Source organism: Otolemur garnettii, unplaced genomic scaffold (assembly GCF_000181295.1).
Source record: "Otolemur garnettii isolate 467f Iridium unplaced genomic scaffold, OtoGar3 scaffold00190, whole genome shotgun sequence".
In the NCBI taxonomy this organism is placed as follows: Eukaryota; Metazoa; Chordata; class Mammalia; order Primates; family Galagidae; genus Otolemur; species Otolemur garnettii.
The window spans coordinates 1,981,959-1,995,487 of NW_003852585.1; the positions used below are offsets into that span (position 1 = coordinate 1,981,959).

General features: G+C 45.1%; 1 protein-coding gene across 1 annotated transcript in view; it reads left to right on the plus strand.

Moving 5' to 3' along the window:
• The first annotated feature begins 1,172 nt into the window (after positions 1 to 1,172).
• CD99L2 (CD99 molecule like 2) overlaps positions 1,173 to 13,529 on the plus strand; it is a 114,546-nt gene continuing 102,189 nt past the window's right edge. Inside the window, exon 1 of the mRNA XM_023507577.1 lies at positions 1,173 to 1,319. Coding sequence (XP_023363345.1) covers positions 1,256 to 1,319 — 64 coding nt within the window. The 5' untranslated portion in view covers positions 1,173 to 1,255. The remainder of the gene's footprint in view (positions 1,320 to 13,529) is intronic.

Here is a 13,529-nt window from a genome sequence, read left to right on the forward strand (position 1 = left end):
AGGGGCACTCTTTGCCAACGCGGGCCAGGTGGGGGCTGCTGAACGGATATTGGGGGGACGTGATAGTAGCCGTTCGCTAAGGAGGATATGGCCTGGGACAGCCTGTGCGGTATAATGGCAGGGACAGGTGGACAGGCGCAGACTGCCGCTACGGAAAGCAGCAGTGCTTTCTCTTTGTCCTGGAAAGCTGGTTGCAGCTGGGGCTCTTCTTGAGAGAGTCCACGTGAAAAATTGCGGCGGGCATCTTGCTGGTCGGTCTGGGAGATGGACTCCGTTTGCGGGGGTTCATGGGAAAGGACTGCAGCACGCTTGTCGGTCATTTAGCACGTTGTTCGGATTGACTCTGCAGATGTGAACTTGCACTTTCAGCGTATTCATCAAAGCTTCTGGAGAACTGACCCAGTCCTCCTCCCTCAGTCCTCCTGAGCCCGCTTAGCTCTGGCCCCCAGCCATCTACCCAGCCTCCTGCCATCGCCTGCTACCTCCTGCTCTGCGCTCCCCGCCTTGGCTTAGTTTCCCAAGACTTGCCGTTGTTCGCCCTTTTCTTTAGTATGGGACAAGGTTTCACTACTGCTGCGGGCAGGGAAGGTCGGGTGGGGCATGAGCGCCGGTGCTCAATAAGAGAGCCACGGCTGGAGGGGATCCTAGGGAACAGCTTTTCACCAGGAGAACGTCAAGGCCAGAAGGGCAAGAGCCCTGTCCAAGGTCACCCAGCTGGCAGGACAAAGCTCGGCTGTGTGCCGCCTCATGTCCTGCCCCCATCCTGGGAGGAATCGTGTGTGCCAGGAGAAATCACCAAACACTGTTGCGGCGGTCGCCTCTCGCTTCCCGGCCACTGGTGACTCGCTACTCTGGGTCCGCGGGGCCCACCTCCCAGACCTGTATCCTCTGAGTGCCGGTGCGGAACCGGGTCTATGGACACAGAGCTGGCACCCGGACTCAACTCAACCTGTTCAACCCACTGGGTGCCTGATGGCCCCGCCCCCAGCCGTAGACCACGCCCCAGAATCGGCCCCGCCCCCGGGGCTGCAGCCTGGCCCCGCCCCCAGCCGTGCCCCAGCGGAGAGCCCCCAGGCGCTGTCGCTCGCGCGCGCCCTCCCTCCACCCTCTCAGGCCGCGCGGCGCGCGCGTGTGCTCTAGGCTCGGTGCGGCTCCTCCTTCTGTTCCTCTTCGGGCCCCGCTCCTCCGGGGCCTCCCCCTCGGGCGCTCTCGCGCTAACTGTGCTCCTCTGGAACCCCTCCGCCTGCTCCCAGCCATGGCCTGGTGCTCGGTGTTCCTCGTCTGTTTCGCTTTCTCCTTGGCCTCCCTGGTCCAGAGAGGTAAGACGGGCGAGGGGCGCGCGGCGACCCCGCCCTGCGGGCCCAGGGGACGTTCTGCGCATGAGCGGCGCGGCCCCCGCGTCGCTGGCCTGTGGTGGAAGCCGCAGCGGGCCCGGCTGTGCAGGCGATGGGGTGGGTGTCCGAGCCCGGAGCCCACGGGGTTAGTCCCCGCCGCGGTCTGAGTAGCGGAAGAGGAGGACGGAATCCCTCCTGGTATTGGGCTAGAATCCACTAAAATACTGAGCAAGCAGGTGTCACAAGAGTTTATCTTTCGGAACACCTTGAAGAGTTTGTCATATTCAAAATTTGCCTGAGGCCACCTACAGCAGAAGCTCCTGGGGCGCTTCCTGGGCGGATTCCTACCCCCCGGGAAAGGGGTGGGAGGGGGCGGCGACGTGTAGGTCTGACCAGCTCCTTAAGTGCTTCTGGTGTCGCCTCCAGTTTTTGAGACTTTGGCCATATTTTGCCAAGGAGGAGAGAGAAATTCCAAACAAGGGGCAAGTTTCTTAGACCCTCTGCTCCTGGAAACGTGGTCCTGGGCCCAGCAGCAGAGACATCGCTGGGAGCTGGTTGGAACTGCGGCATCTCATGCCCCGCCCTGACCTACTGAGTCACATTCTGCATTTTAACTAGATCTCCGGGTAATTCACATGCACATATTTCAGAAGCATCTTCTGAGAATAAATACAGGCTGTGGTTAAAAATAGGGTCTTAAACCTCTACCAACAGAATTTTCTTACACTTATTTATATCCCACGTCCACACTACAAAAAGAGATAAAGGGAAACACTGTACTTGAGTATGAGATTGTTCTCTGGACTTTTTGACAATGAAAGGAAATCCAGATAGTGAAAAATATCATCTCAGCAAAAACAAAACTTCATCCTAGTACTGAGTTCTAACAAGATTTATGTCACATAAAGGAGCACTGGAAAACAGTGGACAGTACTGATCAAGGTAGTTTGCAAAAGATGCAGAAATATTTTTCATGTGGGGAACCCCCCTGGAGTCAATACACTAAGGACATCCAACATTGTACAAAGGTGTCTTCCTGGAGCTGATGTTGGTAGGCGGTGGGGGAACAAGCACAAACATCAAAATCTTTATATTGTCAGTGCTCTGAAGAAAAGTGAAACAAGTTATACAGGTAGAGTTTTTGAATTTTCTTTTTCATTTTTCCCTTTGGGGTAACTTTTTAATTTTGGCTTTGATGGCTTTTTGAAGAAAAGTATCATTTGATTGACTTGCATCTAATGACATGGAAAGTTTGAAAATGGAAGCACAGAAATGTTAGAAATTATGACATCCCTTTAAAGCTCTTTTGAAAGCCTTGGACATGGTATACACATTGAGAGGAAAGGAAGATAAATGAACAGGTCTCAGATTTTCACTGTCATATGTTCCACTAGTTGATTTATGAGGCGGTGGAGAGACTGAGAACCAGTTACAGGCATTTTGCAAATGAATGAATAGAGGCACAGAGAAGTGATGTACTTGCTCAGGTCACACAGTGATTAGTTGGCAGAGTTAGGATTTGGTCCCAGGCTTGTTTGACTCCATGGTCTCTGCCTTTAAGCAGTGGGTTGCCCTACTTCTACCACTTTCTGGCCTTGGGAAGATGAGTTATCTGAACCTCTGATCACTCAGTCATGTAACACCCTTATAAAAGTGTCTGTGAGGGGACCAGGCATGTGTCACTCTTAGATCTGCAGCCTTGCCACCAGCTGGGAGCCCCTGAGTGCCCGCTGTATACTAGGTACTTCACATACATTGTTTGAAATGGCTTCAACAATCTTGCAGTTGGGTATTATATGGCTGCCTTCCAGATTAGGGGGCTAGGTCACATAGTTTGGAAGAGACAGAGCCAGGATTCACCTTAGGTAAGACTTATCCAGTGATTTCATTTAAATTAAAAAGGCTAACCCAGAAGAAGCTTTGGTTTCAAGGTAGAAACCCAGTTTTCTGGATCTTTTGCATTGGCCATCTCCACCTGGATATTGGGGTTTAGTCTCAGAGCTATTGTGTATGAATGAACACAGAGCAAGTGTTCAGACACCAGCAGGCTCTCCTTGAGCCCTGGAGTGATGGTGTGGGCAAGTCTGCCCGAGAGCCGCTTTATTTTTGATCCTGATCCTCAGTAGTGGGGTGTGACTGAGAAACCACAGCCGGCCTCAGAAAGCACACAGAAGAACCTCCAAGTGTGATTTGTAAAATCCCTTGTGGGCTCTTGGCAAGTGGAGATTGGCTTTTGATTTCCAGGAGTTTCAAGGATAGTTAATAAGCAATCCTTGTTCTGATTACGGAGGGGTTTCCCATCCATTGTGTATTTTGCTAGTTCTGAAAAATCCTCTGAGGACAGGTCTGCCACCTTGCATGTGCCTCTAGCCATGGGCAGGTGGGTAGTAGTCATCACAGGGACTCCATTTCTGGAATGTCTCCATGCTCCAGGCCCTTGGTGCCTCACTCACTGGCTCATACCATCTCCTGATGTCCATAATAGCCCTTTGCAAATAGTCTTTAAAAGCAACTGGGGTGGTAACCCATTTCTCAGATGAAAAATTTGAGGTCCAGAGAGGTTTAGGAATTTAGGAATTTACCAGAGATCGCAGCCTCTGGTAGAACTGAATTTGAACTCAGGTTTATCTGAATTACCAAGGTGAGGGTCATGAACGCAGACACATTCATGTTGACAGGTAATAGAAATGTGAAAAGTGGTCAGGAACAATTCAGACCGACTACCTGTACCCTTATGAGAGGTCCAGCTTACAGGCAGAGAGTGATCGCTTTAAAGCAGCCTGCTGAGTGCTACTGTGACTCTGGGCAATTTACTTAATCACTCCCTGCCTTGGTTTCTTCATCTGTAGTATGGGAATAACAGCATTATCTAACTCATGGGGTTGTCAGAGGATTCTGTGAGTAGAAACACATAAAGTGCATAACATGGCACCTAGCTGCAGGTGAGCTGTTAGTGACAATTATATTAGGACTACCCATGGAAACAGAGTCTGTGTCTCAAAGAAAAAAAATGGACATCCCAAATCACATTTTAAAAATATATCATGCTAACCTTGAAAGCATAATTTATATAAAATGTCTAGAATTGGGAAATCTACAGAGGCAGAGAGTAGTTTAGTGGTTTCCAGGGGCTGGGGAGAAAATGCTCAATGGTTACAGGGTTTCTGTTTAGGATGATGAAAATATTCTGGAGCTAAATAGAGGTGATGGCCACACAATATGCAAATGTACTAAAAACCAGGGACTTGTATACTTTAAAAGGCTGAATTGTATGGTATGTGAATTGCATCTCCATTAAAAAAGATGGCTATGGACTGAGTTATATACGCTAAATGGGTGAATTGTATGGTATGGGAATGATATCTTCATTTAAAAAAATTCACCGTATAGTCCAACAGAACAAGTATGAGAAGTGGCAGCACATGAACCCAGGGTTAGAGCTGGTCTTCAGGTCCCTTGTGCTTGGCTCAGGAGAGGCTGAGAGCGGAGTGGGCCCCAGTTTGCTGGCAGTGTTGAGATGCCAGGCTGGGACCCAGGCAGAAGCCTTGTGGGCTGACTTGGGGCATTGGATTCCAGCAGATGGGCTCAGGGTCATGTGCATGGTTGGCCTAGAGCTGCTTAACCTAATCTTGCCTGAGTTTGGGAATGGCCCATGAGAAGGTAGCATCTCAGAGAGGGGAAAAACCCCACTTTCCTGGATGGCTCCAGGGTCACCCTTGTGTGCAGCCCTCTATCACTGCCCTTGACTTGTCTGGGGACTCTGCCTGTTAGCCTCTGCTGCTTTGATTGGTTTTCAGCCTCTTTCTTACTGTCACAGGTCACATCCCATCCTTCCATCATTTTGGACATCAAATAACTAAAATCTATTTGTTTGTTTAAACATGCAAGTACACAAACCATCTGAGAGTCAGTGTTTGGAGGAGGGCAGTGAGGAAGGGCCTGATGTTGCCTGCAGTAGACGTGATGATGATGAGGTCCATTTTGGCTGCTTCTGTGGGGGGGTGGATCTGGGGAAGAGCTGGGTTTCTTGTGAGTTCAGGTAAGATACCTTCCAAATACATGACCTTTCCTCTTCTGGGTTCTTTTCCCACATGGCATTTTTGCTTTTCCTGCTGTGTGCCCACTTACACTTAGTTTTCTATTTCTCATGTTACCCCTCTGCTGCTCTCAGGCACTTGGGAGGCCTGAAGGTTTGCTCAGGTCCACTGACTAGTGAATTTTGGTTTGCAGGTAAAAGCTTAAAGTCATCATAAATGCCTATCAAAAGCCAGGCAGGAAATCTCTCATGTTCCCAAAGCAGGGGGTGGGGGCGCAGGAAGCACAGCAGGCAGAATAATAATGAGCTGCCAAAGACACCCTTGTCCTAATCTCTGGAACTTGTGAATATATTAGGCTACATGACAGGATGAATTAAGTAAGGTGTTACTTAGGGAATTACTTATGGAGTTAAGGTTGCCAATCAGCTGACCTTAAAATAAGATTATCCAGGTAGGCCCAATGCAATCACAAGGGTCTTTTAAATATGGAAGAGGGTGGTGGAAGTATCAGAGCTATTTGAGAAAGACTCACTGTATCTGAGTGAGTGGTCATTGAGGCAGGACCCAGTGGAGCAGAATGAAACATGCACCTGCCCTCAAGGAGTTTGACATCCACACAGACCTGGACGCATCTATACATAGTGACATGTGTCTTAAGAGGCACAAGGATTCCATTGTTGCTGCAATGCTATCTGCAGGGAAGACCCTTGTGCCCCATCTCCCCAGGTTGAAAACTCTTCCTGTCATCTGCATAATTAACCTTGGAGAATTTAGTAGCATAAAAGAACTGTTTTACTATGCCCAGAGATTCTGTAGGCTGGGAATTTAGAAGCACTTAGGAGGAAGGCTCATCTCTGTTCCACAGTGTCAGGGCCTCAGCTAGGGAGACTCAAGTGGCTGGGGGGCTGGAATCATCTGAAGGTTTTTCCATTCATTAAAGGATGGGCTCAGCTGGGGCTGGTCACTGGAACACCTAGACCCTCTCCACGTGCTTTGGGCTCCCCTATAACAGGGTGGCTGTTATTTGAATTTCTTAGATTTCTTAGGGCTCTAAGCATGAGTATTCCAGTACATAAAGTGGAAGCCAAATGACCGGTTTAAAAAAAATACTTCTAAAAAATTGTAGTAAAATACAAACTTTACCATTCTAACCATTTTAAATATACAATTCAGTGGCAATAAATAAATTCATGATGTTATGTAATTGTCACTGCTATCTAGTTCCAGAACTTTTTCATCAATGCAAACAGAAACCTTGATCCCACTAAGCAGTCACTTCCCGTTCCTCCTCCCCAACCTTGGCAACCACTCATCTGCTTTGTGTTAGTATGGATTTGCCTATTCTAGGCATTGTATATAAATGGAATCATACAGTATTTGTACTTTTGTGACTTACTGCTTTCACATGGCATGATATGTTTTCTAGATTCCCAGATGTTGTAGTGTGGATTGATGCTACATTCCTTCTGAATAATGTTCCATTGTGTGGATGGACCACATTTTGCTTATCCAGCCATAAGCTAGTGGACATTTGGTTCCTTTCCATCCTTTGGCTATTGTAAATAGTGCTGCTGTGAACATTAAAGTACAAGTCTTTGTTTGAACAGCTGTTTGCAGTTCTTTGGAAAGTATATGCCTAGTGCATGGTCTTTTATGATCTAGGGGAATCACCAGCATCACTTTCACTGTGTTTGAGAGGTTATGAATCTAAACTCAAGGCAAGGACATACATCCTATCTCTCAAGGGGAGAGCATCATAATTAAAAACTGCCACACAAATGCATTCAGATTTCAAGATCCAGCTGAAATGCTGCCTCCTCCATGCAGCCTTCTGCAGTTTTCTCAAATGGTAGTCACTGTGTGCAGCTCTATGCTGATGCCGACTTCTCTTTCCTCTCTGGTTCTTTATGAGATAATCGCCATTACATGTTTGCATTTTCGTTTTCTGCTCCTTCCCTTGATGTCATGCTGTTGCTGTCAGCTATATTCCCTCCCCAGTGAGCGGACTGAACTAGGTGGCTCTGAGGGTCCTTCCAACCCAGATGAGCTTACCCTGGTCTTATTTACGTGTTTTCTCCGTGAGGGAGACCACCTCCAGAGAGTACAGTGCCCAGTTTGCAGAGTGTAGGTCTCAAGGGGTTTGGATTAACCCATTGAGGTGGAGTAGCCCAGGGATTTGCCTTTCTCCCCTTGGAGAAGAGCCACAGCGTATTGAACATTTTCCTGGAAACAGGCTGTTGAGTGGAGTTTCTCAACTCTGGTACTGTTGACATTTGGACAGGATCATTTTTTGCAGGGTGGGTGTTCTGTGCATTGTAGGGTGCGCAATCCTTGGCCTCTACCTGCTAGATACCAGTGGTGCCTCTCTCTCCAGTCTTGCCAAACAAATATAACTCTAGACATTGCTTAGTGTCTACTGGGAGACAGAGTCACTCCTGGTTGACAGGCACTGCTGTTGAGACAGATAGTGATGCTTTACTTAATGATAGGGATACATTCTGAGAAATGCCATGGTAGGTGATCTCATTGTCTGAATGTCATGCAGTGTACTTACATAGGCTTGCATGGTGTAGCTTACTATAGACTTATGCTATGTGGTATGGCCTGTTGATCCTAGGTAGAGCATGTTGCTGTAGGTAGTTGTAATGCAGTGGTAAATATTTGTGTATCTACACATAGGAAAGGTGATATGTTGCACTAAGATGTTGTGATGGCTATGGTGTCACTAAGTGATGAGAATTTTTCAGCTCCATTATAATTTTATGGTACCACCATCTTATATGTGAAACATAGTTATGTGGCACTTGACTGTTTATTCTTTGTAACTCCACTGTTTTGAGCATTCGTCATGAGTCAGTAACTCATCTGTTATCATTACATTGCCTCAGGATAGACATGTAGAGGTAAAGCAGATCACAGCCAATCTTCTTGGATAGGTATTAGCTCAGCCAACTCTAGGAACATACCTTGGATGCTGTGATGAGCTTTGCACTGATCCGCGGTAGATGGTGCACATCACCAGCCCCTTCAGGCATTTTCTGCATAGATTTTCACAGATGGTTCATCTCATCTCTTTTGTATTGATCTTTATTAGTTTTAATTTCAGATGGCAACCTTGTCTTTTAAAATACATTTTATGATTTTTGAGAACACTACAGAAGAATAAACAGCAAAATGAGCCAGACATTTGACCACACAATTCATAAAAGTAGAAATCAAATTGTATAATAATCATGAAAAGATGATCAACCTCATTAGTAACAGAGAGATGCAATGAACTATAATGTTAAATTATGTACCCTCCAGTAGGCTAAAAATTATAATAAAATCTGATAATACCAGATGTTTATATGATTACACAAGTAATGTGTGCTGTTTGTAGTACACTCAGAAAATTTAGAAAAGTGTAGAGAGAGTACACACCCCATAAACCAGGGGTAACCACTGTTAAATAATTGAAGTGCTGTGTTCCAACATTTTTTTCTATGCTGAAATGTGTACTTCACATTATTGGTATCAAACTGTGTCTATAGCTTTCCCTCCTTATTGCGAAAAATAACATAGATGTATAAAAATGTGCCAGGCCTGCATGTACAGCTTAACAAAGAAGTACAAAGTGAAAACCTGTGTTCACCATCAGGTGAATAACTAGAACATTGACAGTATCTGCACAGACCCCTGAGTGGCCCTTCTGGTCACAGCCCCATGCTACTTCCTTATTCTCCCATAGCCTATTCTCTGTAGCCCTAAATCACAAAGGTCAGCTTTGCCTTTTAACCTTGTAGACATACAGTCACACTGTGTATCATCTTCTGTGTTTTGTGTCTTTCCCCCAACATGGCTGATCTGTCATGTGCAGCTGTAGTTCATTCATTTCATTGCTATGTATCGCTCTGCTGCTTGACTGTTCCACAAGTTTTGTCATTTTATGTTTCTTTAATCTGTTCTCTTATTAATGAACATTTGGGTAGTTTCCAGTTTGGGGCCATTTCAAGTAGTGCTGCTAGGAGCATTTTTGGCAGATGTGCATGAGTTTCTCTAGGAAACAGGTTTACAGGTTGTGGTTTGGGGACTCTTGGGGGGAGTCCATGAAACCTTTACAGGGGATCTGCAAAGTCCAGCTATTTTCATAACACTTAGATCTTACCTGTCTTTTATACTCTCTTTCTTGTCTTGTGAGTATACCGTGGTGTCTTCCAGAGGCTATGTGACATACAGTATCACCACTGTGATGGCTAACAGAATATGTGCTTGTGTCTTGTGTGTTCACAAATGTCTCAGTTTTACTTTTGAATATGGTAGATATCAGTAGGTATCACTCTCATAAAAGCTCTTTGAAGCCATCAATAATTGTATGGTCAAATAGTCCATAAGGCCAACAAGTTTGAAAATTGCTGCCCTAAGGTCTTAGGAGTTAAGTGTCTTGATTATATGGTGTTTGCAACTTCAATTTTATAAGATGGTTATACCACTTTGTTTTCCAAAGTGGTTGTGCCAATTTATATTCCCACAGCAATGTATAAAAGTAGCCATTGTGCCAGCCTCTCACAAGTACCTGATGTTGTTAGACTTTAATATTAGCCTATTGGTGGTTTGTAACTTTATGTTGATGGTTTCATTTGAATCTCTGGTTATTAATGACTTTGAACATCTTTTCATATGTCTGTTGTCCAATTTTCTTTTATGAATCGCCTGTCTTTGGCTCATTTTCCTGTTTATTCCTTTTCTGCTGGTTCTCATGATGCTTCATTTCCTCATGTGCTTATGTGTGTTGTGGGGAGAGGGGCTGTGCACTGCTTATTGTCATTGCAATACACCAGTATATGGCAGGGAATCTCTAAAGTTTAGAGTAAGTGTGCCTTCGTCCAAAGAAAGTATGTGTTTCATTTTTGTCAGATACTTTGCATGATTAGCTTGGGATCATGTTAGACAAATTTCTAATATTTTCCCTTTGTTTCACCAGCACCAAGACAGCCTTTCTTGAAATTCTCTGTGGGTTGAATTTGGGAGGGGCAAGTTTGTTTAAGTCACCTTTACCTCCAATGGTATAATACTTTGGGTTCTCAGTTTAATGTGGATGTGTATGTTGCATTCCTCAAGTTAGTGGCCATGGACCTGAACTTCAGCCCCCTTTACTGCCTTGGAAGGTTGCTAAAACCAAATGCAAACTTTGTCAAGATTTGGAAATGCGCTTAAGAAAAATGAGTGGGTGTGCTCGGGCTCCTGTCTTCCTGCATTTCCTACAGTCTCTCAGGTTTGGCATGGTGGTTTTTGCCATTTTGTAGGTTCTTCAGTGCTTTCAAATGTTCAAAAATGTTTTGAAAATAAACCATTTTAGTTATTTTAATGGAAAGTTTGGTCCAAATAACCTGTTGTGCCATTACTAGAAACAAAAATGGATTTGTCTTTATCCTTTTTATCTAATGTAACCTTACATTGCAAATATTTTCTTATGTAATTAAAATATTTATAAACAATTTTTGATGAATATTTATGTTGACCCCAGGCCTTTTCTGTTATAAACAACATTTCATTAAATATCTGTGTACATGAAATTTGGTTGAGGATAATGGTCTCTAGTTACAGGGTGCTGGGAGAGGTGGGACAGAGGGGGCCTAAATCTTAGTTGGGACTCAATTAATGTTAATTCTTGTACTGTTGTTATTACATGCACAGGTGGGGTAGCCAAGTGTGGAAGAGAAAACAACAAGGTCTTGTGGCGAGAGCGTGAGGAGATAGTAGAGAATTGAGATCAGAAGGAGTACTGTCAGGGGGCAAAGGGAGTCAGTTAAGTAAGCATAGATTGCAGTGCATCTTGAGGTCCTGGTTCAAGTCACACACCCTGAGCTGGCAACTGTGTGAAGTAATCAGAGATTTTCTCCTGCAATGTGATGTCACCTAGAGATGCAGCAGGGCCTACTGGTGGCAGGATCCTTTATCATGGTCAGTTTCCTCCAGGAAGCATTAATCAAGTATTGCCAGGTGCTAGACACATCGCTTGGTGCCAGGCCAGTGACAATGATGCAGGCATTGGTCCAGCTTCAGAGAGATCCCAGTCCAGTGGAGCTAAAGAGAGTTCTCCTCAAAGTGGATTATTGGCAGAGGGAGGCTGGAGATTCTTGTGACAGAGATTGCTGGTACTGGCTAGAATCTTTGCAGTGACCAAGTTGAGACTGTGCCAGGTGGAGGAGAAGCCAGTTGAAGTCCTTGGGGAGAGCCAGATGGATGGCAAAGGGCTGCCTGGCAGGCTCTGGAGATGTAAGAGGTCGGGCCAGAGAGTGGGGCTTCTGAGGTGGGGCATTTTCTTGTCCAGTACAGGATTGGAGTTGCCTTTAGCAGACTGAGGGAATGAAAGGCACTGGTGATAAAGGCAGAGGTAAGGACAGGTTCTAGAGGACAGGTACTCAGACCATGGATGTTAGTGACTGCCAGGCAGCTCCACCTTGCTAGATAATTGGGGTGGGGAGTGTTAAATGTTAGGAAAGGACAGCCAGTGTTGAAGAAGTGACAAGATGGTAAGAACAACCATGTCAAATGTAAGAGACAGTAGGAAATCCAAAGTGGTAACTAGAGTGAGGCTGGATTTCTTGGAGGGCCCCAAGCTTCCCTCTAGAGGAGAAAACAGAAAGTAGAAAGTCAAAGGGACTTGCCCAAAGTCACAGCGAAACCTTGTATCCACTGCCTCTGGGTTGTAGGAGCCTTTGTGTGCAGTGGGTTGATTTCCTTTCTCCTCCCACTTGTTAAAACAGTTCCATTTTCACACACTATACAAATCACTCATTGAAAGCACACAATTCAGTGGTTTTAGTATATTCAGAGTTGTGTAACCATCACCAGTATCCAATTTTAGAACATTTTTATTACCCTTCCCCCAAAGAAACCCTTTAGTAGCTTAGCAGTCCCTCTCCCCACCCTGTCTTCCCTTCAACCCTAGGCAGCAGCTCACCTACTTTCAGTCTCTGTGGATGTCCCTGCTCTGGACATTCCATATCCATGTATGACATGTGCTCTCTTCTGTTTGGTGTGTCTCTCTGATTGTCCTGTTTTCAAGGCCCATCCATGTTGTAGTATGAATCAGAGCTTTGTTAATTTTTTTTTAAGAGCAACAGGGTTAGGCTGGAGTATAGTGGCACAATTGTAGCTCCTTGTAACCCCATACTCCTGGGTTCAAGCAATCCTCCTGTCTCAGCCACCCGAAGTGCTAGAAATACAACCATGAACCCACTGTGCCCAGCGCACAACTTCATTCCTTTTTATGGCCAAATATTATTCCTTTTTACGGGTAAACCACATTTGTTTATCCATTCCTCAGTTGATAGACATTCGGGTTGCTGCTACAAATAATGCTGCCATAACCATTTGTGTATAGGATTTTGCGTGGACTCCAGGTTTTTACTTCTCTTGGGTGGAATTTCTCAGTCATATGGTAACGCTATGTTTAACTTTGCAGGGAATGATCAGACTACTTTACAAAGCTGCTGTATCATTTTATAATTCCACCAGCAGTGTAAGAGGGTTCCAATTTCTCCATATCCTTGCCAACACTTGTTATTTTCTGTTTCTTTTTTTATACTAGCCATCCTAGTAGGTGTGAAGTGGTATCTCACCGTGGTTTTGATTTACATTTTCCTGGTGACTAATCAAGTGGAGCATCTTTTCTTGTGCTGATTGGATCATGTGTTCTTGAGCAAAAGTCTGTCCAGGGCAAAGTGCACTAAATGGGAACCAGGAGGTCCAGGTCCTATGCTGATTCATAGGGGGTCCTTTGTGTTCATTAGATTTATTTATTGCTGGGCATATTTATGGCATATTGTTCTTTTATAAATGCATCTTGCCATTCCCATCCTCCTACTTAAAGTAGGGACCTTATTAATAATATTAATAACACCTATTCTGCTGTATGTTTTCCACCATCACCCTTTCCCTTTTCTTTCTTTATTCTTCTTACCCACCTAAAAACATGTTGAAGTTTTCCATTTTTGTGCAACATCTCTTCTTCCTCTGCCTCCCTTTAGAGCTGATACCCCATCTCCTTCCTTCAAGTGTCCACTCCCTGCCTTTCCTCCTCATCTCCCTTTATTTTTTTTCAATAAAATTGGACTATGGCTTCTGTCATTTGCCCCACTTGTCTACCGAAAAGTTTCTGTAAGGCCACAAG